This window comes from Ornithorhynchus anatinus, chromosome X1 (assembly GCF_004115215.2).
Source record: "Ornithorhynchus anatinus isolate Pmale09 chromosome X1, mOrnAna1.pri.v4, whole genome shotgun sequence".
NCBI classification, from domain to species: Eukaryota; Metazoa; Chordata; class Mammalia; order Monotremata; family Ornithorhynchidae; genus Ornithorhynchus; species Ornithorhynchus anatinus.
In genome coordinates, this window is record NC_041749.1 from 4,036,991 (window position 1) to 4,064,952 (window position 27,962).

The window sequence follows — 27,962 nt, forward strand, 5'->3', positions numbered from 1 at the left end:
AGGGGTTTGGCGGTCCCCCGCCGAGAAACACTCCGGGATCACACGGAATCAGCAATCCTCCCCAAAATGGTACCCGTGACGTCACCTAGGCACCACGCGGCTTCACCGCTGAGGTACGCTGCGTTTCCCGCGGAGCACACGTGACATCGCATGCCCTTCCCTGTCTGGTATTCTCGAGGGTTTGTCTGAAGCCACCCTACTAGTGGGGTGTGTTTGTGTTTGGTTTCTTCCCCAGTAATCGCCTCTTAATCACCCAGGAGCTCCGGCAGATAATGCAAAATCACAAAAGTGATCGACTGCAAAGCGCTGGGCCGTATCCTTGCCAGCATTCAACAAAAATCGCCCCTTCTCCAGCGTAAATATACTTAATGCTACTAGTATTCGTTCCCAAATGCTCACAGAATGATCCAATTTTGGCTTAATAATAACCAGAAAACACTCACTTCCTTCATCCTTCTCATCCTCTGCGGCTTTCTGGCTGTTATTTGAAAGTAACTGTAAACGGGAATAAAGATAAATTAGAATACGCAGAACGCTCGGCAGGTAAATCGGATCACTGAACAAAATCTGGGCCTGTCGATAGGGAGAGCTCTTTTCGGCACCGTAATAACATGCGGCAAATTAAAGCGCGGAACAATCAAAGAAGCGTTTACGCCGCTCTAGGCCTGGTTTTCATCCTATGTAATGTCAAGTCCTGTGGAAGAGAAACCAAGATGGAAAAAGGTTCTCTCTCCCACAGTTCCCTTCTGTCTCACAGGCATCAGTTGCCGTTTCCACCTGCTTAGTCAAGAGCACGAGGGCCCAGTTGTAAGGCCCACGGCACTCTCTAGAGCGTGGCTCAGTGGAAAGAGCCCGGGCCTGGGAGTCAGAGGTCATGGGTTCGAATCCCAACTCCGCCGCTTGCCAGCTGTGTGACTTTGGGCAAGTCGCTTAACTTCTCTGTGCCTCAGTAACCTCATCTGTCAAATGGGATTAAAAACTGTGAGCCCCATGTGGGACAACTTGTTCACCTTGTATCCCCCCAGCGCTTAGAACAGTGCTTCGCACATAGCAAGCGCTTAACAAATACCACCCGTTATTATTATTATTATTAGGGAAACCCACTCTAAGGTAGGAATATTCATCATGGATCAATCAGTCTTAGTTACGGAGTATCTGCCGTGTGGAGAGCCCAGAACTGAGGGTTTGAGAGAATACGATTGACTTAGTAGACACGATCCTCTGCCCTTAAGGACCCGTTCATAAAAGAATTCGCTTGAAGGAGGAAGAAGGAAAAGGGGAGAGGTACATGAGTTGTTGGGGTTCACATGATATGTAAAGAGAAGGCTGTGAGGAAATAAAGTGCAGAGTTGGTCCAGGCCGACTTAACCTGGGGAGAGCAGAAATCAGTCTGGGAAGCCTCAAGGAAATGATAGCGACTGTCTCTTTGGAATTTCAACTGCTTTATTTCACGGACAGTTATTCTTTTAAAAAAAAAACAGGATTTTGGAAATCACGTACAACCCTCCTATTCATACGACATATGAAAAAGAATTAATTCTCTCGATCACATGTTTGATCATACAATTTTTCCACCCACGGAGGAAACCTCGATACTGAGAGCGATTAAAAAGATCAAAATTGAAGATGGAAATCATCAAAAAATGATCTCATTATCGATAGTATCACTGAGAAAATGTGAAGCAGATACACCAAGGAGAGAAACAGAGTGGCCTGGTGAAAAGACCCCAAGTCTGGGAGTCGCAGGAGCTGAGCTCCAATCCCAGCTCGGCCACTTGCCCGCTACGTGATCTTGGGTAGGTCACTTAACTTTTCTATGCCTCGATTTCCTCCTCTGTAAAATGGGGACTTAAATACCCGCTGTCCCTCTCCCTTAGACTGTGAATCCCACGTGGGACAGAGATCGGGTCCTACCTGATCATTTTGTATCTACCCCAGGACTTGGTAAAGTGCTGGGTACTTAGTAAGCACGTAAATACCAAAATTATTATGAGATAAATGGAAGCGTTTTCAGTTTCAAAAGCTGTTTCAAGATATTTTTTGAATGAGTGCAAGTTTCCCTAGACCTTAAACTCACTGTGGGCAGGAAACATGTCTACCAACTCCGTTACACGGTACTCTCCGAAGCGCTTAGTAAATAAGCGCTCAATAAATGTGGCTGATTGGTCAGGAGAGAACTGTAAATGGGTGGGCTTAAGAATAATAATAATGATAACAATGATCCTGATATTTGTTAGGCGCTTTCTCTGTGCCAGGCACTTTACTAAGCGCTGGGGTGGATACAGGCAAATCGGGCTGGACATAGTCCCTTTCCCACGTGGGGCTCACAGTCTCAATCCCCATTTTACAGATGAGGGAACTGAGGCCCAGACCAGTGAAGAGGCTTGCCCAAGGACACACGGCAGGCTGAGTCGGGATTAGAACCCATGACCTTAAGAACGTGATTCTCACACTATTAATAAGCCTAAATGGAGAACTCTCAGCTGGATCACGCTTATTCAAAATTTCACTTCTCAGAGAGGAGGAGAAGCACTAGCTATAAGCCATATTTATTTGGGCTCCCGAGCACTCGCTGAGTGCTGCGTTATGGCTTAGTGGCTAGAGCAAGGGCCTGGGAGTCAGGAGGTCGTGGGTTCTAATCCCAACTCCGCCACTTGGCTTCTGTGCGACATTGGCCAGGTCACTTCACTTCTCTGGGCCTAAGTTACCTCATTTGTAAAATGAAGATTGAGAGCGGGAGCACCTGGGACAGGGACTGTGTCCAACTCGATTTGCGTTGTATCCACCCCAGCGCTAAGTACAGTGTCTCACAAATACCATTATTATTATTATCAATGCTATTATTATTACTATATATTTGTACTTATTTATTGCTCTATTTATTTTATTAATGATATGCCTTTTTCTATGGTTCTATTTATCTATTATGATGGCGTCGATGCCTGTCTACTTGTTTTGCGGTCTGTCTTCCCCTTCTAGACTGTGAGCCCGTTGTTGGAATCCCTACTGCTGAATTCTGCTTTCCAAGCGCTTAGCGCAGTGCTCTGCACACAGTAAGCGCTCAGTAAATACGATCGAATGAATGAGTGAATGAACAGAGAAGCTAGCAGCCATTTCTTGGGTGTCTTTAGCCAAGCCCCTTCCTCCAGCCTCCCTCCTCATCACTAGTTTGTAAATTTCTCCAGGGCAGGGATTGTGTTCAGAGATGCAGCATGGCCTAGCGGAAAGAACACGGGCCTGGAAGTCGGAGGACCTGGGTTCTAATGCCGACTCCGCCGGTAGTCCACCGCGTACCCTTGGGTGAGTCACTGAACTTCACTCAACCTCCCTGGCCCTCAGTTTCTTCAACTGTAAAATGGGGATTCGGTGCCCGTTCTCCCAGATATTTAGAGCGGGAGCCCCATTTGGGACAGGGACTGTGTCCAACCTGAGTAACCCGTGTCTACCGGGCACTTGGAACAGTGCTTGACACATAGCGAGCGCTGAACAAATGCCCTAAGATAATTAAATACACTATGCATTTATTCAATTATTTAGAGAAGCAGCGTGACTTAGGGGAAAGAGCCCGGGCTTGCGAGTCAGAGATCGTGGGTTCTAATTCCGACTCCGCCACTTGTCCGCTGTGGGCCTTTGGGCAAGTCGCTTCACTTCTCTGTGCCTCAGTGACCTCATCTGGAAAATGGGGATGGAGATTGTGAGCCCCACGTGGGACAACCTGATAACCTCGGAAGACTGCTTGGCACATAGTAAGCGCTTAACAAATACCGTCGTCATTATTATTGTTATTATTAATACCCGTCTCCCCCTCTAGAACGGCGAGCTCACTGTGGGTGGGGAAGGTGTCCGTTGCCCTACTGCACTCCCCCGAGCGCTTAGTACAGTGCTCTGCACACAGTGCGGGCTCAACAGTAATAAGATCGAATGGATGACTCCTCTCCCAGAGGCTGAGTCCAGTGTTCTGCGGAGAGCGGGCATCGGATGCCGACGATCGATGGATCGATCGTCCCGCCCGTCCACCGTGGGCCCCCTCCGGGGGCCGACTTACTCGAGTTTCCTGAACTTCTCTCTGCCGGCCGCCACGTATCTGCCGCCCTGCTTTAACTCCTCCAGCTCCTGCACCGGGTGTCCTTGGCTGGGGGTGTAGAGCTGCCTCACCCCGAAGGGAGCCTCCACCTCCTCGTTCAGCTGGTTCATGAAGGCCTCGAAGTTGGGCACCCTCCGGTTGATGACAAATTTCTTGCCCAGGTAATATCGGTCCCCGTTGCGGAGCACCAGCACCGTGCGGGCCGGCGTGGTCTCGAACAAGTGGTTGGCGGCGGAGGCATCTTGGGTGTCCATGGTACCCCAGGAGGAGAAACGCCCTGGGGGTGTTGGGGGACTGATGGGGGAAGGAGGAGGAGGATGGAGGGGGAAGGAGGAGGAGGACGGATGGGAAAGGAGGAGGGGGGAGGGGGGAGAGGGTGCAGGAGTGGTGGGCGCAGGTGTGCACGGAGCAGAGCGCGGATGTTGACACGCCGGGGGGATGTGGCCGCCCCCCCTGAGCCGCCCTGCCCCCTGCACCCTCCCCTTCTTCCCCCACGGCGGGGGTGGGAGGGGGGCCGACGTGGGCCATTGTGACCTGGGCGCCCCCACCCCCCCGCCGCCCCGCAAGAGGACAACGAGCAGCACGGCCTAGTGGCAAGAGCCCAGGCCCGAGAGGCACAAAGGCCCGGTCTCTGATCCTGACTCTACCGCTTGTCTGCTGTGAGACCTTAGACGAGTCACTTCATTCCGCCGGGCCTCAATTTCCTCATGCGAAAAGTGGGAATTATGACAGAGTCCCGTGGGGGAATGGGCCTGACTTGGGATCTACCCCAGGGCTCAGCACAGCGCCTGCACATGGCAAGCGCTTAGCAAAGACCGTTAAAAAAAATCTGAAGACCGGCAGAAGGGCCCGGTGACGGGGAAGGAGAAGGGGAGAGGGCAGGGGGAAAAGGTGGACTTGAATGAAATGGCTCCTCTCCCAGGCAACCAAAGAGAGCCAGCCCGGTCCTGGGGCAGAAACCCTGGGTTGGAGACCCAGCTGTCTCACTAGCCTGCTGGATGACTTCGGCCACGTCACTTAACCTCTCTGGGCCTCGGTTTCCTCGTGTGTAAAATGGAGGTAAAATAAATTGTGAGCCCCGAGTGGGTGAGGAATCCCATCCTATCTGATAACCTTCTTGCTACGTGCAGAATTAAGCATGTAGGAAGCTCTCATTAAACGCCATAATTCATCTGCGGGGGAACAATTCGGGAAGTCTGGCTTCGTGGAGAACTAAGAGATCGGTGGGGCTGTTCCTCTTTCTTCTTTCAAATCGGGCATAAGGAGCCAAAGTGGACCGAGTCCCAGTCCCTTAAAGAGATGATTCGATTCCCTGTGGTGGACTTCAAAAGCAAGGAGCCCGTTCGCGTAATTTTGTGCCTTTAAAAATTGGGAAATGGCTAGACCGGGAATTTCCTAACAGTAACAGTTCTCAAGGTGACTTTTCTTTTAGAAGCCTACATTCATTCATTCAGTAGTATTTATTGAGCGCTTCCTATGTGCGGAGCACTGTACTGAGCTCTTGGAATGTACAATTCGGCAACAGATAGGGACACTCCCTGCCCGATGACGGGCTTACAGTCCACATGATACCCACCCACACAACGGAGTTTAATTTTTAGGTTGTTGAAAGCATTGTGCTCATTATACCCCTTGAGGAATTTTTTTTAACATCACTTTTCAATATACTACGGGAAATAAGGATTGGTGGAAAGAGCCCAGGCTTGGGAGTCAGAGGTCGTGGGTTCTAATCCCGGCTCTGCCACTTAGCAACTGTGTGACTCTGGGCAAGTCACTTCACTTCTCGGTGCCTCAGTTACCTCATCTGTAAAATGGGGATGAAGACCGTGAGCCCCACGTGGAAAAACTTGATTACCTTGTATCTACCCCAGCGCTTAGAACGGTGCTCGGCCCATAGTAAGCGCTTAACGAACACCATCATTATTATCTGGATTCAAAAATTAATCTTTATTCAGTTTCAAAACAGCTTAGGGTTCAGAATTTTCCCCAGAAGGAATGTACTTAATCTGCATTATTCAATCAACGGTATTTATTGAGTACTTACGGTGTATAGAGCGTTGAAATTAAGCGCTTGAAAAAGTCCGGTACAGAGTTAGTAGACATGATCTCTGACCACAGAGGAGTTTACAGTCTGCACTTATGAAGTGGAGAATCGAGGTGCTGAACCAAATCATTCAAACCAAAAAAAAAATTAGCAAAGAAAAGGGAAAAAAAAAATACACTCTTGCCTGAAAATCCAAATAACTGATTAGGTCTGAACGATCCAGATAGAGTGAAGACTTGGCCTCAATTAACTTATCCTCTTTAATGCGATTGAAAGGCAGAGTAAATGTAGTCTATTATCATGTATGGTATTTGTTAAGCACTTACTATGTGTCAAGCACTGTTCTAAGCGTTGGGGTCTAGTGGAAAGAAGGCGGGTCAAGGAGTCACAAGGTCAAAGTCCTTGACCTCGTTTTTCAGGTTCCTCATCTGTGAAATGGAGATGAGAGACCTATTCTCTCAACAGGGAACCCCGTACGGAACAGGGACTACGTCTAAACTAGCCCAGAGTTGAGCACAGGGTAGCGGCTTAAGGAAAGGCCAGTTTTCTGGTTTTTTGACCGAGACTCTTCTGGAAAAGGTGACCGTTTCACTGGTCCGCAGGCAGGAGAGGTCGTGTGAAGCCCCAGAGCCGCAGCCTACTCACTCCTCCGTCTGGAGCGATAGTGAGTTTCACGTGGGTGATGACGTCCCGCAGCCGGAGGCTCCTGCCGTCGAAGAAATGCCGCTTGTGGGCCGAAAGCTGGAGGGAACGAGCGGTCGTTTGGGATTAGCCGTGACGGAAGAAACCCACACAACTCATTTTGGGGTGTCTAGCCCAGTGCTTGGAAGAGAGGAAGCACTTACTAAACGTCTCTTATAGAAGCAAAGAGGCTTAGGGGAAAGAGGTCGGGCTTGGGAGCCGGCATGGGTTCTAATCCCGGCTCCGCCACTTGTCTGCTGAGTGACCTTGGGCCAGTCACTTCACTTCTCTGGGCCTCAGTGACCTCATCAGTAAAATGGCGGTTAAAACCGTGAGCCCAACGTGGGACAACCCGATTACCCTTGCATCTACCCCAGCGCTTGGAACAGTGCTTGACACACAGTAAGTGCTTAACAAATACCATCATCATTATTATAATTATCATCTCTAAGAAGGAAAACACGTGGAATAATCATCATCGTGATCAAGTGGCTAGAGCCCGGGACTGGGAGTCAGAAGGTCATGGGTTCTAATCCCGGCTCCGTCACCTGTCGGCTGTGTGACCTTGGCCAAGTCACTCCACTTCCCCGTGCCTCAGTGACCTCATCTGTAAAATGAGGATCGAGACCGGGAGCCCCACGTGGGCCAGGGACTGTGTCCTACCCGATTTGATTGTATCCACCCCAGTGCTTAACACAGTGCCCGGCACACAGTAAGCGCCTAACAAATACCATTATTATTTATCATCATCAATCAATGGTATTTAGACCGTAAGCTCGTCCTCTAGACCGTAAGCTCGTGGCGGACGGGGAACGTGTCCGCTGTTTTGTTGTATCGTACTCTCCCAAGTGCTTAGTACAGTGCTCTGCACACAGTAAGAGCTCAAAAAATACGATGGCTGGATTGAGTGCTTACTATAGGCAGAACACTGTACTTAGCACTTGTGAAAGTAAAATAAAACAGAATTAGTAGACCTGTTCTAATTACATGAATTACAGTCTAGAGAGGGAGACAGACATTTTAAAAATAATAACTGTGGTATTTGTTAAGCACTCACTATGTGCCAAGCTCTGTACTAAGCACTGAGGTAGATAAAAGGATCACCAGGCCTTAACCTGGGAGTCGGAGGACGTGGACAAGCGCTTAGTACAGTGCTCTGCACATAGTAAGCGCTCAATAAATGCTATTGAATAACACCGGCTCAGCCACCTTTCTGCTATATGACCTTGGGCAAATCACTTCACTTCATCTGTAAAATGGGGATTAAATCCTCCTTCCTCCTACTTAAGCTGTGAGCCCCATGTGGGACGGCGACTGTGTCCAACCTGATGAATCCGTACCTACCTCAGCGCTTAGAACAGTGCTTGGCACATAGGACGTGCTTAACAAGTACCACAGTGATTACCTATTATTATTATTTTTCGCTAGGCCCTGCTGCTTCCCTGAAGACTAGAATCTCTTCCAACCTTCCCGAACAACGACAGAGTGATTCCTCCACTGTATGTTGAGTTCCTTGGAGAGCAACCGGAAAAAGCAGAGTTCAGTTCCTCAGTATTTAAAAACGATGGCATTTGTTAAGCGCTTACTATGTGCCAAGCACCGTTCTAAGCGCTGGGGCATATACAGGGTAATCAGTTTGTCCTACTTGAGGTTCACAGTCTTCATCCCCAATTTACAGATGAGGAAACTGAGGCACAGAGAAGTGAAGTGACTTGCCCAAGGTCACACAGCTGGCAAGCGGCGGAGCCGGGATTAGAACCCATGACCTCTGACTCCCAAAATTTAACAAACCTTGTAAAATAAATCCTTGAATTCTTTGTTCCGTGGCATTTGTTCAGTACTTAGTACGTGTCAAGGACCGTTCTAAGCACTGGGGAAGGTTCGAGTTAATCGGGTCGGACGCAGTCCCCCATTATACAGATGAGGGAACCGAGGCCCAGAGAAGCAAAACGAGTCGCCCAAGGTCACACAGCGGACAAGTGGCGGAGCCGAGATTAGAACCCATGACCTTCTGACTGCCAGGCCCGGGTTCTATCCACTAGACCGTGCTGCTTATCTCTTGAAAACAGCTCGAGCCAGAATAAAAACCAAAAACCACTCCTGGATGCGGCGACTGGGATAAAGCCATAACGGCGTGTGCTCACTTTGGTAACGGAAAGCAGAGGCTGCCAATTCAGATTCCGCTTCACCTCCCACCTCCGTACAACTCCATCTTCTTCCTCCTGGGCGTTCAGGACGCAGCCATCAAGTCTGCAGGTGTCTGGAAAATTCCCTGATGAGATGAATGAGACAGCTAAAGCTCTAGTTGTATTACAGCAAGAGCGATACGGACTAAGCGCTTAGCGTCTGCCAAACTCTGTGCTAAATGTTGGGGTAGATTCATTCATTCGATCGTATTTATTGAGCGCTTACTGTGTGCAGAGCACTGTGTACAGCAGCAGTCCCTGTCCCACACGAGGCTCACCGCCTAAGAGGGAGGGAGAGCAGAAGTCTTATTCCTCGTGTACAGAAGAGGAAACTGAGGCCCACGGAGGTTAGGTGACTTGTCCAAGGTCGTATAGCAGGGCGGGGGCAGACTTGGAACTACTAGTCAGGTGTCCTGAATTCCAATCCCGTGCTCTTTCCACTAGGCCAGGAATTCAAACTCAAGCTACTTTTCCCACTGCAGTCTACCTTGAAGAAAATTAACACGACACCCCAAAAAGGGCATATTGTGTGCTGTATCGCTTATGGGAGATGAGAGGTTTTCTGGAACAGATACGGCGAGAAGCAGCGTGGCTCACTGGAAAGGGCCCGGGCTTGGGAGTCAGAGGTCATGGGTTCGAATCCCCGCTCTGCCGCTTGTCAGTTGTGCGACTGTGGGCGAGTCACTTCACTTCTCTGTGCCTCAGTTGCCTCATCTGGAAAATGGGGATTAAGACTGCGAGCCTCACGTGGGACAACCTGATTACCCTGGATCTACCCCAGTGCTTAGAACAGTGCTCTGCGCATACTAAGCGCTTAACAGATACCAACATTAATTAAGTCAGATCTGAAACATATGGGGCTCCCGCTCCACGGGGAAGGGAAGACAGGTGTCTTATCCTTATTTTACAGCTGAGGAAATGGAGGTTCAGAGAGGTGCAGTGATTTTCCCAAGGTCACACAGCAGGCCAGGAGCAGGACTGGGACTGGGACCGCGTTTCAGTCCCAGACTCTTTCCTCTAGGCCACTCTGCCTCAAGAACATCGCCCCAATTTCAACCCCTACCTACTCACCCAAACGCAAATTGCTCTCGACGATCAGAGAAGGAAGAGTGAGAGGAGAGGCAACTATCTAATGCTTCTAGAACAACTAAAATGCATCCAGTGGATTCATTTAATCAACACGGTGAACAACTAGTGCCCGTCCGACCATTCCTTAGCAATGAACACGTAACGTTTACCTTTAAAATGATTTGTGTCGATTTCTATTTGAGTTATTATACCGGGATGTGCCAGTCGAAAAATGGACCATTCGCTACCCGGCATCAGAAGGGCACCCTCGCCGTCTCTCTGAAATTCAAAAAGAAGGATTATCAGCATCTTTAGCAAATTGTAAAATCAAAGAGTTGAAATGCACTTCTTTTAAAACTGGTATTTGTTAAGCACCTACTATGTGCCAGGTACTGTAGTAAGCGCTGGGTAGATACAAGCTAATCAGGTTGGACCCAGTCCCTGTCCCACATGGAGTTCACAGTCTCAAATCCCCATCTTACAGATGAGGTAACTGAGGCACAGAGAAGTGAAATGATTCGCCCAAGAGGCGGACCTAGGATTAGAACTCAGGACCTTCTGACTTCCAGGCCTGTGCTCTCTCCATTGAGCCACAGTACTTCACTTTAAAATGAATTATCACCTTCTGGTTTTATGTTTGGGTAATAATAAAAGTACTCTGTCCTTATTCTATGCAAAGCACTGTATTAAACTCTGGGGAAGAAGTCACAGGTGCGAATTAGACAGGGGTCCTCAGCTCGCAGTCTAATTTGTGGGTATAAAAAGGACCCAAGAATATTGACTTAGAATTCCGAACATGGACTAAGTCTTTTGAAATCCACTTGCCTCGCATTCCTCTTCCCCCTTCAGTCAATCAGTCAATTGCATTGAATAATAATGGCCTTTGTTAAGCGCTTACTATGTGCAAAGCACTGTTCTAAGCGCTGGGAGGGATACAAGGTGATCAGATTGTCCCACGTGGGGCTCACATTCTTCATCCCCATTTTCCAGATGAGGTCACTGAGGCCCAGAGAAGTGAAGTGACTCGCCCGAAGTCACACAGCTGACGAGCGACAGAGCCGGGGTTAGAACCCATGACCTCTGAGTCCCAAGCCCGGGCTCTTTGTGGCGCTTTCTGTGTGCAGAGCACTGTACTGAGCACTTGGGAGAGTATAATATAACAATGTAACGGACACATCCCCTGCCTACGACGAGCTTACAGTCTACAGGGACAGACATTAATATAAATAAGTATATTTTTTTCCATTCAATCGTATTTATTGAGCGCTAACAGTGTGCAGAGCACTGATTGACTGCTTTAAAGTCGATGGTAAGGAGTTTCTGTTTGAAACCGAACCAAACGTAAAATACAAAATCAGGCACGTGGCCTACAGCTAAATTTGCTGTCCCTTTGGATAGATGATAAGGAATTTTATATGTGTGGAATTTTGCCTTTTGCTCTAGACCGTAAACTGCAAGCTCACTGCTACACTGAATTCCTCCAAGCGCTTAGTTGAGTGGTCTAGACGCCGTAAGGGCTCAAATACAACTGCCTGATTCTCTCTCACCTAAATGTTTTTCCTGGTGAAATAGCAAATAACTTTTCTTCAGGATGATTTAGTTTTCCATCGAGATTTGAGGCGTTTTCTTCAGACGTGAAGCCGACCCCAAAATATTTTGGGTTTTGTAGAGAAACATCAACACCGGGAAAAGTCGGTATTTTAGGAAACTGCACTAGTGAATTTCCTGTCTTTGATCCCTTGAATAAGCCAAACTCTCGGTTTCAACCTTTGGAAGTAATTGCACACACCAAAGTGTATTTTGTGTTTTCTGTGACTCGCGCAAATATCGATCTGCCTACAACTTCATCTATCCGTAAACTATAGCACACGAGGCCTTTCTAAAATGGCGAGATTTTTACGACAGCAAGAGCTTCTGTAGATTTAAAATAAAATAATTGGAGGAGGATCTGAGAATGAGAGTCGCTTCACCGTCTTACTTTCAGTATCGGCGGCCTGTCCAGTCTTCTCGCTGTCTCCCAGCCATCTGCCATGGATTTAGACCTCCCAACTCCTGTCAGAGCACAATCGTTAACTAGATGTTTTCCAGTTTGCGTGTACAAGGGGAATTATAGAGCACAGCGCGTTTCCGTGAGAAAAATCATTTCACGATACTGAGGGAATTTGGTCGTTATCCTAGTGCTAATAAAAATTGGATTTAATCTGTGGTTTCAGAACAAGGGAAAGAAAATGATTCACTCTGATGAACTCTATATCGTGGAATCACTGACTGATGTTTCTCCCACTCGATTTCCTTGCTGATAATAATGACGACTCTAGTATTTATTAAGCGGCTCCTCTGTTACAGGAGAATCAGATCAGACCCAGTCCCTTCCTATTCAGCTGTGTGACTTTGGGCAAGTCACTTCACTTCTCGGTGCCTCAGTCACCTCATCTGTAAAATGGGGATGAAGACCGTGAGCCCCACGGGGGACGACCTGATTCCCCCGTGTCTACCCCAGCGCTTAGAACAGTGCTCGGCACATAGTAAGCGCTTAACAAATACCAACATTATTATTATTATTATCACTATTTCGTCTAAGAGGGAAGGACCAGATGTATCGCATCTCCACGAGGTAGAGATGAGTTAAAGGAAGCCCAGAGAAGTTAAGTGAGCTGGCCAAAGTCACACAGCAGGGCCAGGACTAGAATCCGAGATCTTTCCACTAAGCCGCCCCAAACGGCCAAATTTTCCTTTAATGCCAAGATGAAAAAGGGCTGGAGCTTGGAATTCGGACAACGGGACGGGGTTTGGGTGTGGCGGGGAAGCTCGAAGAGAGGAGCAGTGTGGCTCAGTGGAAAAAGCCCGGGCTTGGGAGTCAGAGGTCGTGGGTTCTAATCCCAACTCCCCCACTTGTCAGCTGTGTGACCTTGAGCAAATCACTTCATTTCTCTGGCCCTCAGTTACCTGAACTGTAAAATGGGGATGAAGACTGTGAGCCCCACCTGGGACACCCTGATTACCTCGTATCCTCCCCAGCACTTAGCACACTGCTTGGCACATAGGAAGTGCTTAACAAATACCAACATTATTATTATTAATCAATCAATTGTAGTTACTGAGCACTTACTGTTTGCAGAACACTGCAATAGGCGCTTGGAAGAGTACAATACAAAAGAGTTGGCAGACACATTCCGTGCTCAATGAGCTTAAGTTCTTCTTCTTCAGTCGGATTTATTGAGCGCTTACTATGTGCAGAGCACCGTACTAAGCGCTTGGAAAGTACAATTCGGCAACAGAGAGAGACAATCCCTGCCCAGTGAGGGGCTCACGGTCTAAATTCTCGAAGAGGAGTTTACAGCGTAGCTAATGGGTCAGACAGACTTCATGGAGGAACATTTTCACTCTGCTCAAACCTAACAGTAATAATAATTGGGGTATTCGTTAAGTGTGTGGGAAGTATTGTACGAAGCATTGGAGTAATAATAATAGTAATGATGGTATTTGTTAAGTGCTCACTATGTGTCAAGCACTGTTCTAAGCACTGGGGGTGATACAAGGTAAGGAGGTTGTCCCAGATTGAGCTCACGGTCTTAGTCCCCATTTTACAGACAAGGTAAGTGAGGCCCAGAGAAGTGAAGTGAGTTGCCCAAAGTCACACAGCTGACAAGCGGCGGAGCGGGAATTAGAACCCATGACCTCCGACTCCCAAGCCCTTAGATACAAGGTAACCAGATCAAATACAGTCATCCCTGTCCCTCATGGGACACCCCCGTCCAAGGGGACTATGAAACCCCATTTAAATATAATAATAATTGTGGAATTTGTTAAGCACCTACTATGTGCCGAGCACCGTTCTAAGCATTGGGGCGGATACAAGGTTATCAGATTGTCCCACTTGGGGCTCACAATCTCAATCCCCATTTTCAGATGAGGAAACTGAGGCCCGGAGAAGTGAAGTGACTTGCCCAAGGTCACACAGCAGAGTGGCGGAGCCGGGATTAGAACCCATGACCTTCTGACTCCCAGGACCGTGTCCTAGCCACAAGGCCACCCTGCTTCCTTTCATCCTCACTCCACCACCTGTCTGCTGGGTGACCCTGGGCAAGTCACATAACATCTTTGTGCCTCAGTTTCCTTCCCTGCAAAATGAGGATTCAATGCCTGGTCTCCCTCCCTCTTAGACTGGGAGCTCTTGAGGGAGGGGGATTTTTGTTGAGACCTTATATCGTATCCACCTCAGCGCTTACGATATAGAGAGATCTTAACAAATACCGTTATGATAACTATTCCTATTACTATTCTCCTTAAATTTCATGCAAATATTTGGCACCCGTCATGCACAGTACCTATAATATTCTTCGGGTGGCCAAAATGAGCATTGCTAAATCCAACGCAGGCTCCTCCGTTCTCCATGGCCACTAAGTCATATAATTCATTTGGCTCCACGGTGGCCCAATCTCTTTGCCCAAAACCGTATACTTTGAAACGTGCTATCCCGCCATCTGGAAGGGAAAAAGGGCAAACCACTGTCGTTATTTCTCTCTCTGAAAACTACGATTCCATCAAGGCCCAGATGGGCACGTGTCCTCAAGACCGCAGGACTGGAGAGCTCAACCTGTGCAAAGAAGTGCTCTTTTCTTCTGTGGACTGGGGTCTTGGTTTCAGGGCGAGCCACAGTTTCTCGGGACAATACTAATAACGATATTTGTTAAGTGCTTACCATGCTTACTGTTCTAAGCACCGGGGGAGATACAAGGTGATCGGGTCGTCCCACGTGGGGCTCACGGTCTTCATCCCCATTTTCCAGATGAGGGAACTGAGGCCCAGAGAAGTGAAGTGACTCGCCCAAAGTCACACAGCTGACAAGCGGCGGAGCTGGGATTAGAACCCACGACCTCTGACTTCGGAGCCCGGGCTCTTTCCTCTACGCCAGGCTGCTTAATAAGGAGTCCCCTGCAACTCAGAGAAGCAGCGTGGCTCAGTGAAAAGAGCATGGGCTTTGGAGTCAGAGTTCATGGGTTCGAATCCCGGCTCGGCCACTTGTCAGCTGTGTGACTTTGGGCGAGTCACTTCACTTCTCTGTGCCTCAGTTACCTCATCTGTAAAATGGGGAGTAAGACCGTGAGCCCCACGTGGGACGACCTGATTCCCCTGTGTCTACCCCGGCGCTTAGAACGGTGCTCAGCACATAGTTAAAGCGCTTAACAAATACCAACATTATTATTATTAACTCTTTAGTGTCCTTGATATATAGCTACAGTTGGCGTTCAGAAAGAGCGCTGTTTGAAGGAAGGTGAGCTTGTATTTTTTCCCAAATGTCCCAGGTGAAGGGAAAGGGAAGCAGCGTGGCTCAGTGGAAAGAGCCCGGGCTTGGGAGTCAGAAGTCATGAGTTCGAATCCCAGCTCTGCCACTTGTCGGCTGTGTGACTGTGGGCGAGTCACTTAACTTCTCTGTGCCTCAGTTACCTCATCTGTAAAATGGGGATTAAGACTGTGAGCCCCACGTGGGACAACCTGATTCCCCTATGTCTACCCCAGCGCTTAGAACAGTGCTCGGCACATAGTAAGCGCTTAACAAATACCAACATTATTATTATTATTATTAATCAGCGTGGCTCAGTGGAAAGAGCATGGGCTTTGGAGTCAGGGGTCATGAGTTCGAATCCCAGCACCGCCACTTGTCACCTCCTCCAAGAGGCCTTCCCAGACCGAGCTCCTCTTCCCCCTCTACTCCCTCTGCCATCCCCCCTTTACCTCTCCGCAGCTAAAGCCTCATTTTCCCCTTTTCCCTCTGCTCCTCCACCTCTCCCTTCCCATCCCCACGGCACTGTACTCGTCCGCTCAACTGTATCTATTTTCGTTACCCTATTTATTTTGTTAATGAATTGTACATCGCCTCGATTCTATTTAGTCGCCATCGGTTTTTACGAGATGTTCTTCCCCTTGACTCTGTTTATCGCCATCGTTCTCGTCTTTCCGTCTCCCCCGATCAGACCGTAAGCCCGTCAAACGGCAGGGACCGTCTCTATCTGTTGCCGACCAGTTCGTCCCAAGCGCTTAGTACAGTGCTCTGCACATAGTAAGCGCTCAATAAATACTATTGAATGAATGAATGAAAGCTGTGTGACTGTGGGAGAGTCACTTCACTTCTCTGTGCCTCAGTTCCCTCATCTGTAAAATGGGGATGAAGACTGTGAGCCCCACGTGGGACAACCTCATTCCCCTGGGTCTCCCCCAGCGCTTAGAACAGTGCTCTGCACATAGTGAGCGCTTAACAAATACCAACATTATTATTATTATTATTAATCCTGGCTCCGCCACTTATCGGCTGTGTGACTTTGTCACTTCACTTCTCTGTGCCTCAGTTCCCTCTTCTGTAAAATGGGGATTAAAACCGTGAGCCCTCCGTGGGACAACCTGATCACCTTGGATCCTCCCCAGCGCTTAGAACAGAGCCCGGCACACAGTAAGCGCTTAACAAGTGCCATAAAAAAGGGAGGGAGAAGCAGCTCGGTCACCAACGAAGGAGGGAAACCTGTGGTAGTGTCCATGTTTACCTGGATAGATGTTGAGTCTGAGGTGAGTCCATCGCTGCTGAGAATTTACAGGGAAATAATTTTGACTCTTGCCAACATATCCGGGTTTGAGTTTCGCCATGGGAACCAAAAGTCTCCAGTTGTCCGACTTCAACTGGAATAAAACATCAGTATGTCATCTTGTCAGCTCCTTGAGGACGGGAATCGTGACTACCAGCTCTATCGCACTCCCCCAAGTGCATAGTATATTCATTCATTCGGTCGTATTTATTGAGCACTTGCTGCGTACTAAGCGTTTGGGAAGTGCAGTGCAACAACACGTAGAGACGATCCCTGACCACGGTGGACTCGCAGTCTAGAAGGGGGAAGGCTGACATCAGAACAAGAAGACAGGCATCAGTGGCATCAATATAAGCAGCATGGCTCGGTGGAAAGAGCCCGGGCTTCGGAGTCAGAGGTCACGGGTTCGACTCCCGGCTCTGCCGCCTGTCAGCTGCGTGACCGTGGGCGAGTCGCTTCACTTCTCCGGGCCTCAGTGCCCTCATCTGGAAAATGGGGATTCACTGTGAGCCTCACGGGGGACGACCCGATGTCCCTGTATCTCCCCCAGCGCTTAGAACAGTGCTCTGCACGTAGTAAGCGCTTAACAAATACCCACATTATTATAAGCAGAATTCCACACGCATGCGTAGCGCTAGTAAAAATAAATAGAATTATAAATATGAACGTCTGTACACAAGTGGGGCGGGGCGGGGGTAGAGCAGAGGGAGGGAGTCGGGGGGATGGGGAGGGGAGGGAAAGGGGGGCTCGGTCTGAGAGGGCGTCCTGGAGGAGGGGAGCTTTCATTAGGGCTTTGAAGGGGGAAAGAGAGCTAGTTTGGCGGATTTGAGGAGGAAGAACGTTCCGGGCTAGAGGTAGGACGTGGGCCGGGGGTCGACGGCGGGGCAGGCGAGATGGAGGCCCAGCGAGGAGATGAGCAGCGGCAGAGAAACGGGGCGTGCGGGCCGGTCTGGAGGAGGAGAGAAGGGAGGTGAGGTAGGAGGGGGCCAGCTTGGAAGCCAGGAGGGAGGAGTTTTTGCTTGATAGGGGAGTTTTGGGTCGTATATCGCTCTGCCCAGAGCAGGTACCTGATTGCTGCAATCGACTGAGATAGTCTAGCAGGAGCAATCAGCCCTTTGGAAAACAGAATCAAGTGCCACTCTCGATAAATAGAGGAATCGCTTCTAAGAGCTGATCGGCCGTCCTCTCACGTACCCTCTCGATGCTTTCCAGCTCCTCGTTTGTAGCTGCCGTTCCGATCTCGATCCCTCTTGGGGCTATTTCAGGAATTTCCTCTGCAAGCAACCGAGTCAACCCCCTTAGTGTGCGGTAGAGGCCTCGAGGATAAGCCAAGTAGGAAGATACCGAGAGGCGGTAGGTCTCTAGAATACTTCACACTTGGGCCTGGGGGGTCAGACGGTCTTGTGTCCACTATGACGGCATTCGTCAAGCACTTACTATGTGTCGGGCTCACTCCCCATTTGCCAGATGAGGTAACTGAGGCCCAGAGAAATGAAGTGACTTGCCCAAGGTCACACAGCGGAGTGGCAGAGCCGGGATTAGAACCCATGACCTTCTGACCCCCAGGCCCGGGCTCTCTCCACCACGCCGTGCTGCTTCTAATCTGCACACGTGCTGCTTGGGTTCTAACCCCGGCTCTGTCCCTTGTCGGCTGTGTGACCTTGGGCGAGTCACTTCACTTTTCTGGGCCTCGGTTGCCTCATCTTGTGAGCCCCAAATGGGACAGGGATCGCGTCCAACTCATTTTGCTTGTGTCCACCCCAGTGCCGCTTAGTCATAATAATGTTGGTATTTGTTAAGCGCTTACTATGTGCAGAGCACTGTTCTAAGCGCTGGGGGAGATACAGGATCATCGGGTCGTCCCAAGGGAGGCTCCCAGTCTTCATCCCCATTTTCCAGATGAGGGAACCGAGGCCCAGAGAAGTGAAGTGACCTGCCCACGGTCACCCAGCTGACAAGTGGCAGAGCAGGGATTCGAACCCATGACCTCGGACTCCAAAGGCCGGGTTCTTTCCACTGAGCCACGCTGCTTCATTAATACAGTGTCTGGCACTTAGTAAGCGCCGAACAAATGCCATCATTATTAACCGAGACCGACATGATAGTCTATTTTTTGTGGATTTCTGAGGAGGATCTTTGGCCACCTTCCTCCCTCCCACAGAATGAGAGGACAGACTTCACCCTCCCCATCTCCCCACTGCACGCAGCACAGCATAACGTAGCGGATGGAGCCCAGGCCTGGGAGTCAGAAGGTCGTGGGTTCTAATCCCGGCCCCGCCACTTGTCTGCTGGGTGATCTTGGGCAAGTCACTTCACTTCTCTGGGCCTCAGTTACCTCATCTGTCAAATGAGGGTTGAGACCGGGATCCCCCATGTGAGACAGGGACTGTGTCCCACCTCATCAACTTGTAGCTCCCCCAGCGCTTAGCACAGTGCCTGGCACAAAGAAAGCACTTAAAAAAACCGACAATTATTATTAGTAGTAAGGGTAGCCGGAGAATGATGTCGGCAGAGAATCGGCGGAGAAGCAGCGTGGCTCAGTGGCAAGAGCCCGGGCTTGGGAGTCAGAGGTCATGGGTTCCAATCCCGGCTCCGCCGCTTATCGGCTGTGTGACTGTGGGCAAATCACTTCACTTCCCTGTGCCTCAGTTACCTCATCCGCAAAATGGGGATGAAGACCGTGGGACAACCTGATGACCTTCTATCTCCCCCAGCGCTTAGAACCGTGCTTGGCACATAGTAAGCGCTTAACAAATACCATCATCATCATTATCATTACCAGCTGGCCAACCCCACGCCGAGCCCATCAACCCATCGGCGGGGTATTTTCTGAGCGCTTATTCTGTGCAGAGCACTGTACTGAACGCTCGGGGGAGAGGCCAATGCGACAGAATTAGTAGCCGCGTTCTATCCCCAGAGTGAACATCCAGTCTAGAGGCCCCTCTGCCCTCTTTGGAGGGAAAAATAATAACTCATTACCATTTCCCCCCTTTGCAGTGGTCTCTCTCATTTCCTCTCCCTCTTTAAAACTCCTTAAGAAAGCTTTCATTCCGATGATTCGATTTCAGAAGGAGCAAATCCAAGTATGACGATAATGAGGTTGATTTGGGGATTCTAAAAAAGGCCATCAACGGCCCGTTTTACACCCACTCGCCCACAGAGACAGAGGTTGCCACCAGGTACCCGGTCGTAAACAGGCGGCCTGAACCGATAAGTGAGGAGCGTAGTTTCCGGTGAAGAAAGCGGTGTCGGCTTCGAAACCGTGAATAATCCCTGGGATTCCCAGCTGGATGAGACACCAGTCGTGGCCTGCCGGGAAAATTAAAACACCTTTAGTGTGCGTTAGGGCTCTGGGGAAAGAGCGCGCCATTGGAAGCCTGGAGTCCTAACCCCAGCTTTGCCGCTGGCCTGCCGGGTGACGGAGGACAAGATCAATTCGTCTCTCTGGCTCTCAGGTCTCACATCAGGAAGGAGCACGGCGTAGTGGATAGAGCACGGGCCTGGCAGTCAGACGTTGTGGATTCTAATCCTGGCTCTGCCACGTGTCTGCTGTGTGACCTTGGGTAAGTCACTTCACTTCTCTGGGCCTCGGTTTCCTCCTCTCTAAAATGGGGATGAAGACTGTGAGCCCCATGTGGGACAGGGACTGTGTCTAACCTGATTTGCCTGGATCCACCCCAGCGTTTAGTACAGTGCCTGGCACACAGTGAGCACTTAACAAAAACCAGAATTATGATGATTATTATTATCTGTAAAATGGGGACAAGACCCCCTGTTCTCGGTCCCTCCCCATGTGGGTCAGGAATGTCTTGAATCTACACTTAGCACCCACTGTTAAAGCACACAGTGAACATCACGACCCCTGATGTGTCTCGGTAGAATCTATAACTGGGGATTGGTAAAGGATGAAGTTCTCCGCCACCACAGAAACACCGGTTCGAATGAGGATTCTTACGGAACCCAGTGAACTAGTCGTTTGGAGAAAAATCAAGTTTCGGGTGATGAAAATCCATCGGTTGGTCCACGTTCCTACTGGTTCCCGAACAGCAGAGAGGAAGCAGTCGGTAAATTTGGGCCAGATGCGAAGGGAGAGATTGGATTTTTTTTTTTTTTTTCCCCAGCAAAGACAAGAGGGACCTTGCGTTGCAGTTCAGGGAGGCGGCAGCCCAATCCGCTGAGGACACGGTCCCTTCCTTCCTCTTCCTAAACGCCGCCTTCCCGCCGCCAACGAGCATCCCCTCTCCCGGAATGCTCTGGGCACACCGGACGGGCATCACAGCCGCAAGCTCTAGGACTCCAGACTGGAAGCTCCTTGTGGGCAGGGAATGTACCCGTTTATTGTTACAGTATACTCTCCCGAGCGCTTAGTACACTGCTCTGCACACATGGAGCCCTCCATAAATTAGAAGGATTGGCTGACTGACTCCTCCATCCCTGCTGAGAACGTGAGCCCGTTTTGTGTGTTCCTTTAGGGTGGCGAGAGAATCTGAACCTGTTTTGTGTATTGGGGAAGCAGAGTGGCTCGGTGGAAAGAACCCGGGCTTGGGAGTCAGAGGTCATGGGTTCCAATCCCGGCTCTGCCACTCGTCAGCTGTGTGACCGTGGGCGAGTCACTTCACTTCTCTGGGCCTCAGTTCCCTCATCTGTAAAATGGCGATTAAGACTGTGAGCCTCACGTGGGACGACCTGATGACCCTGTACCTACCCCAGCGCTTAGAACAGTGCTCGGCACATAGTGAGCGCTTAACAAATACCAACATTATCATTATTATTCCTTGGGGTCGCGTGAGAATCTGAACCTGTTTTGAGCATTCCTTCGGGTTGCCTTTTAAAGCAGCGTGGCTCAGTGGAAAGAGCACGGGCTTTGGAGTCAGGGCTCATGAGTTCGAATCCCAGCTCGGCCACTTGTCGGCTGTGTGACCGTGGGCGAGTCACTTCACTTCTCTGTGCCTCAGTTCCCTCGTCTGTAAAATGGGGATGAAGACTGTGAGCCCCACGTGGGACAACCTGATTCCCCTGTGTCTACCCCAGCGCTTAGAACAGTGCTCGGCACATAGTAAGCGCTTAACAAATACCAACATTATTATTATTATGCTTCGTCACTTGTGTCGCTCCTTTCTCCGACCCCTTCACCCTACTTGAACTCTTAGACTGTGAACCCCTACAAGGGGCAGGGACTGATTACCACCTGGGAAGTCTCTCCCAGCATTTAGTACAGTGCTGTGCACACAGCACTTAACGACGACTGTTACTACTTACTATTAGTACCTCGGACCACTCAAGATCTCAGACATTCTAGCGCTCAAGGACCTACGTCTCGCCACGCCGATTTGCGCTCTGACCAGGATCTCCCTGGTGTTTTTAACCTTCCAACTTGGAACCTCGCCGTTCACTGACTCACCACCTCCCCTCCTGGGTCCGACAAAAGGGTCCCGCTCCCTGTCCGTTGGGTTACCTGGAATCCTCTTCCTCCTGGTCTCCCACCCGTCCATCCATTTTCCAAACTCAGTAAATTCATCAGCTTTAAATTCTGGACCCCGACTCTAAAACAAAACAGAAGCGGAAGAGAATTGGCAGCAGCAGTCTGCAGAGCACTCTACTCGGGAGAGTAAAATGTAACAATAAACAGGTACATTCCCTGCCCACAACGAGTTTACGGTCTAGAGGGGGGAGAAGGGCATTAATAGAAATAAGGCCAGAGCAGCAGAGGAGTGGTTGGATCCTGGGGCTGTGCTAGTAATAATAATTATTATTATTATTATGGTATTTGCTAAGCACTTACTATGTTCTAGGCACTGTACTAAGCACTGGGGTGGATACATGCACTGGGTTGGACACAGTCCCTGTCCCACGTGGGGCTCACAGTCTTAATCCCCATTTTACAGATGAGGTCACTGAGGCCCAGAGAAGTGAACTGACTTGCCCGACGTCACACAGCTGACAAGTGGCGGAGCCGGGATTAGAACCCATGACCTCTGACTCTCCAGCCCGGCCTCTTTCCACTAAGCCATGCTGCCTTATTCACTCCTCTCTCAGCCCCAGAGCACTTACATCTGTATCCATAATTTATCGATTTATATTAATGTCTGCCTCCCCCTCTAAACTGTAAGATCGCTGTGGGCAGGGAACGCGTCTTCCATTTCTGTTCTACCGTACCCTCCTAAGTGCTTAGTACAGTGCTTTGCATACAGTAGGTGCTCCGTAAATATGACTGATTGATTCGTTCACCTAAGCCCTATCGTAAATCCACTGATAGATAAGGTTGTCTTGTTTTCGTTTCATTCTGTTTCGCTTTGCGTTCTGTGTCCCCCCATTAGACCGTGAGCCCGTCACTGGGCGGGGCCTGTCTCTATCTGTTGCCGAATTGTCCATTCCAAGCGCTTAGTACAGTGCTCCGCACATCGTAAGCGCTCAATAAATACTACTGAATGAATGAATTTGAATTTACCCATCCACCCAGATATTTTTCATTCAATCACTTCGACTTGCGGCCTCAGTTCACTTTACCTTTAAAAGGTTTTCTGCAGGAGCAAAGAAGTCATCTGTTGCAAATAAAACCTAAACAAATAAAAACGAGAACTGAATATAAAACACCTATAAATTCAAAACCATTTGATTTCATTCGTCAGTGAGACCTCAGAAAGGACAGTTAAAGGGAAATGTTAAACTGCCTGGAGGAAGGAAGACAATATGCAGTTAAAACAGCGATGCTTTTAAAGATTTCCATTACCCTGCACGTGTTCTTCTTAATCTTCCTTGTTCCAGACTCTCACATTTCCCTGCACCATCTGGATGCAGAGGTGCTAAGTCTTATGCGATGGAAATGCATTCCCGGTGACCTGCTTCCTCCCCGGAACCCGAGTCATTTCCAGGCCGACTTTTGGGTCATTTGTAAAAGTCCCCCAAATCGTGTACTAGTGAAGAGAGCACGGGCCTGGGAGTCAGAGGGATTCTAATCCCGGCTCTAACACGTACCTGCTGGGTGACCGTGGACAAGTCGCTTCACTTCTCTGTTCTGCGCAAAGTAAGCGCTCGCTAAATACCATCAACTGATCGAGGACCGGGAGGTGGTGGGGAGAGGCGGAGTTCAGATTTGGACATGCTGAGCTTGAGGCGCCGGGAGCGGACATCCAAGTGGAGATGTCCCGGAGGCGGGGGAACGTGTGAGATTGCAGAAGAGACGAGAGGCGGGAGCGCTTGGCGAGGTCGATTTGGGAGTCATCCACACTGCCAACAACCAGGACCTCCTTCTCCCCAGCCTGCTTTGGGGGTCCCCAAATTTCAGTCTCCTTACACACGGGGGAGGACATTGTCAAACTTGCCCCACGGCACTTAGGTACATATCTGTAATTGATTTATTGAAATATATATATATGATTGAATGAATATATATTTAAATAAATCAATTTAAATATATATTCATTCATTCAATCATATTTATTAAGCGCTTACTGTGTTCAAAGCACTCTAATAATAATGTTGGTATTTGTTAAGCACTTACTATGTGCAGAGCACTGTTCTAAGCACTGAGGGAGATACAGAGTCATCAGGTTGTCCCACCTGAGGCTCACAGTTAATCCCCATTTTACAGATAAGGTAACTGAGGCACAGGGAATAATAAGAATAATAATGTTGGTATTTGTTAAGCGCTTACTACGTGCAGAGCACTGTTCTAAGCGCTGGGGTAGACACAGGGTAATCAGGTCGTCCCACGTGAGGCTCACAGTCTTCATCCCCATTTTACAGATGAGGTCACTGAGGCCCAGAGAAGTGAGGTGACTTGCCCGCAGTCACACAGCTGACACGTGGCAGAGCCGGGATTCGAACCCACGACCTCTGACTCCCAAGCCCGGCCTCTTCCCACTGAGCCACGACTCTACTAAGCGCTTGGGAAAGTACCATGTAACAAAAAATAGATATACATGTCTATCTCCCTCTCTACACTGTAAGCTCGTGGTGGACAGGGGATGTATGTCTTTATTGTTATATTGAACTCTCCCACGCACTTATTGTAGCGGTTTGCATACGGTAAGCGCTCAGTGAATACAGTTGGATGAATGAATAAACGCCCCTTCGTTCCCAGGCCTTGTCCAGATCCTGAGGCATCATTTAATTCTAGAAACAACCCTGATCGTGCTCAGAAGGAAGTCTGGGCACTGGGAAAAGCTGAGAGCAAAATTCAAAAATACCTTGTTGAGCTAGGAGGGTCCAAGAGTGGACTTGCTTTCTCTTTCTCTCTTTCCTCTCCTGCACGTATCAGCCTTCCCCCGCTCACCCCCGTGGACGAAGTACGACGTCCCCGCCCACAATAATCTAGCCGGGGATACAGACGTCAAAATACATAAATAAATTACAAATATGTATAAAAGTGCTGTAGGGCTGAAGGAGGGGTGACTAAAGGGTGTAAATCCATATGCAAGGGTGACGGATAAGGGAGCGGGAGAAGAGAAAATGAGGGCTTAGTGAGGAAGGCCTCTTGGAAGAGATGGGTCTGACTGGTTTTTGTAGAAAAATAATCTGGGCAGCAGAGTGAAATGCGGATTGGAGTGGGGAGAGACGGGAGGCAGGGAGGTCAGCGAGGAGGCGGCTGTTGCTGTAATCGAGGCAGGAGAGGACGAGGGCTTGGATAAGCGTGGCAGCAGTTTGGATGGTGAGGAAAAGGCGGATTTTAGCGATGCTGTGAAGGTGGGAGCGGCAGGATTTGGTGACGCTGAATATGGGGGCTGAATGAGAGAGATGAGTCGAAGATGACACCTTGAGAGACGGGGAGGGTGGCGATGCTGGCTGCGGTGATGGGAAAGTCTACTTATTGCTATTGTTTTTGTCTTTCTCCTCAGATTAGACCGTGAGCCCGTCAAAGGGCAGGGACCGTCTCTATCTGTTGCCGATCTGTCCATTCCAAGCGCTCAGTCCAGTGCTCTGCACATAGTAAGCCCTCAATAAATGCTATTGAATGAATGAAAGTCGAGGGGAGGACAGGGTTCAGGTGGGAAGATAAGGAGTTCTGTTTTGGACGTGTTCAGTTCCAAGTGCAGGCGGGACATCCAAATAAAGACACCCTGAAGGCAGGAGGAAATGTGAGACCGAAGAGGAGGAGAGAGATCGGGGCTGGAGATGGAGATTTGGTAATCAACCACATAGAGATGGTAGTCGAAGCCATAGTTTAGCACACGGTGTTCAGCACACAGAAATGCCCTATACAAATCTAAAGCAAAACTAGAAGCAGGCACCTAAAATTAGTAGAGAGGGAAAAGAAAATGACGAAATCCACTCCTTTGTCCCAGAGAAGAAATTCTCCTCCAGCCTTCTAGTGCCTACAATAACTACTTTTTTTTTTTATTTTTTCCAACCTACTACCTGGTAGGTCGGTGGTTTGGGGTCAAAATTTCCCTTTCCGCCATTTTAAGTGTATCACTATTTCCAACTGCAATCATTTCACTGGAAGAAGGGGGAGGAGGAAGGAGAGGATGGGCTAAACGGAGATGTGGACAATTCCAGAAATTTTCTTTCCACGGGTGAGATTTCACAACCAAATATCACGGTTCAGAGGTTGGATAAGTACTGAGAATAGCCTGAACTTTGAGGTGCTTATCGGAATGAAAACCGAACTTTGAACCCCCAGCATTTAGCTCTTCACTATTGACACCAGCTTTTGTGCAAATATCAGTGCAATAAAGGTCATTTTGATCCTGCTGTTTTGCCAAATATGTCTTCTCTCTTCATTACATGGGGATGAGAGAAGCGGCATGGCCTAGTGAAAAAAAGCACAGGGAGTCAGAGGACCTGGGTTCTAATTCTGACTCCACCACTTGTCTGCTGTGCGACCTTGGGCAAATCACGACTTGTCTGTGCCTCAGTTTCTTCATCCAATTCCTGTTCTTCCTCCCCATTAGACTGTCAGCTCACTGTGGGGCAAGGACTGCATCTGATCATTTTTTATCTATGCAAATGGTTGGTAGAATACTATTTATTACCATTAATAATAATAATAATAATAATGTTGGTATTTATTAAGCGCTTACTATGTGCCGAGCACCGTTCTAAGCGCTGGGGTAGACACAGGGGAATCAGGTTGTCCCACGTGGGGCTCACAGTCTTAATCCCCATTTTACAGCTGAGGTCACTGAGGCACAGAGAAGTTAAGTGACTCGCCCACAGTCACACAGCTGACGAGTGGCAGAGCCGGGATTCGAACTCATGACCTCTGACTCCCAAGCCCGTGCTCTTTCCACTGAGCCAAACTGCTTCTCATTAATATTCATTAGTAAGAAAATTAACAGGCACTGGCAAAGTCAGAGCCATGTAGTTGCTAAGAAGGCATCTTCTGTCTTTCTCTTGAGCAATCAGCGGAGCTATTACTCTGATACATCCGCACATTATAGGTAGATAAAATTGACATTTTAAAGGTAATGTTCCACACTGACTATCTTCTATTCCTTTAGTGTAGAGGATGGCATATTAGATTCATCTGGCTTCCACCCCATACGACCAGATTGAAACAGAGCATTTGATTGGGAATAAACATCGAGTTCAAGTTTAGCAATAGTAAGTTATGTCCCCGGTAACGTGCCAAAATAGCTGCAGCTAGGATTAAAAAAAAAAAAAAAACGACCTTATCTTCAGGATTAGTTAATGTCTGAGCGACTGTGGAAGATTAAAAACCGCTTCATAAACGCTAAGCGCAGTGATATCCCCGTTTTCGATAATGGGTTGGTAGGAGGAGGAGCACGAGAGGAAGACATTTCATTAAGCCTAATTCTTATCGTTCTCATTCCCTCTACTGCAGCACCTCATTTCTAATCATTATCATCGGCGCATTAAGGGCTTGTTCTCGCTAATAGGAATCCATTTACCTTTCCTCCTACATTTTCAGATGCCAAGTCAGTGAACCGCAAGAAGCTGGGAGGCTCCTCAGCTTTCCCGTCCCCCAGAGAAGTCTCCATCCTCTTTTCCAGGGATCCGAATCCCAGCGAGGGTCCAGTTCCCTCCTTTTTCCTGAAGGCCCCGGTCACCCGCCCTAGACGTGGAGGACAGACGGGAGCAAGCTTTCCATGGAGGGAGGGAATTAGTCGGTCCCCCAAATCCTGCAATTTGCATTAAAGGGATACAGCGGGAGAATCAGAGGAAGGGAATTGGTGACAGGTGCCGATGACAACGTAATCCCTCCCTCTGAGCCTCACGCTTTGCCCAAAAATTCTCATTAAAAAGGAAAAGCTCCGCCAGACTTGTGACCGAGCTTCTCCTGGCCCAATTTTCTTCTGTTATCTCAGTGTTTGCCTCCTACGCACTGAATAATAACAACAGGAATCATAATTGTGGTA

The 27,962-nt window shown here is 49.0% G+C and overlaps 2 protein-coding genes across 4 annotated transcripts in view; both read right to left on the bottom strand.

The window, feature by feature from the left end:
• The window catches only part of DCDC2C (doublecortin domain containing 2C), an 82,228-nt gene extending 77,799 nt beyond the window's left edge, over positions 1-4,429 (bottom strand). For both annotated transcript variants that reach the window (XM_029050040.1, XM_029050041.1), the window contains exons 1-2: positions 4,046-4,429; positions 444-495 (exon numbers count right to left, since the gene is read on the bottom strand). In XM_029050040.1, coding sequence (XP_028905873.1) covers positions 444-495; positions 4,046-4,338 — 345 coding nt within the window. In that variant the 5' untranslated portion in view covers positions 4,339-4,429. The remainder of the gene's footprint in view (positions 1-443; positions 496-4,045) is intronic.
• Positions 4,430-6,004: 1,575 nt separating this feature from the next.
• ALLC (allantoicase) lies at positions 6,005-27,700 on the bottom strand. Of its 2 annotated transcripts, XM_007672888.3 has the most exons (11): positions 27,495-27,700; positions 23,149-23,199; positions 22,097-22,184; positions 19,825-19,950; positions 17,836-17,915; positions 16,603-16,735; positions 14,392-14,547; positions 12,042-12,115; positions 10,234-10,342; positions 8,954-9,081; positions 6,005-6,869 (listed from the first exon to the last, which is right to left on the bottom strand). In XM_007672888.3, the coding sequence occupies exons 1-11, from the start codon at positions 27,582-27,584 to the stop codon at positions 6,717-6,719; spliced, it is 1,188 nt and encodes a 395-aa protein (XP_007671078.1). In that variant the 5' UTR covers positions 27,585-27,700; the 3' UTR covers positions 6,005-6,716. The 2 variants fall into 2 exon arrangements, with proteins under 2 accessions (XP_007671078.1, XP_028905701.1); XM_029049868.2 differs by lacking the exon at positions 14,392-14,547.
• Positions 27,701-27,962: the final 262 nt, after the last annotated feature.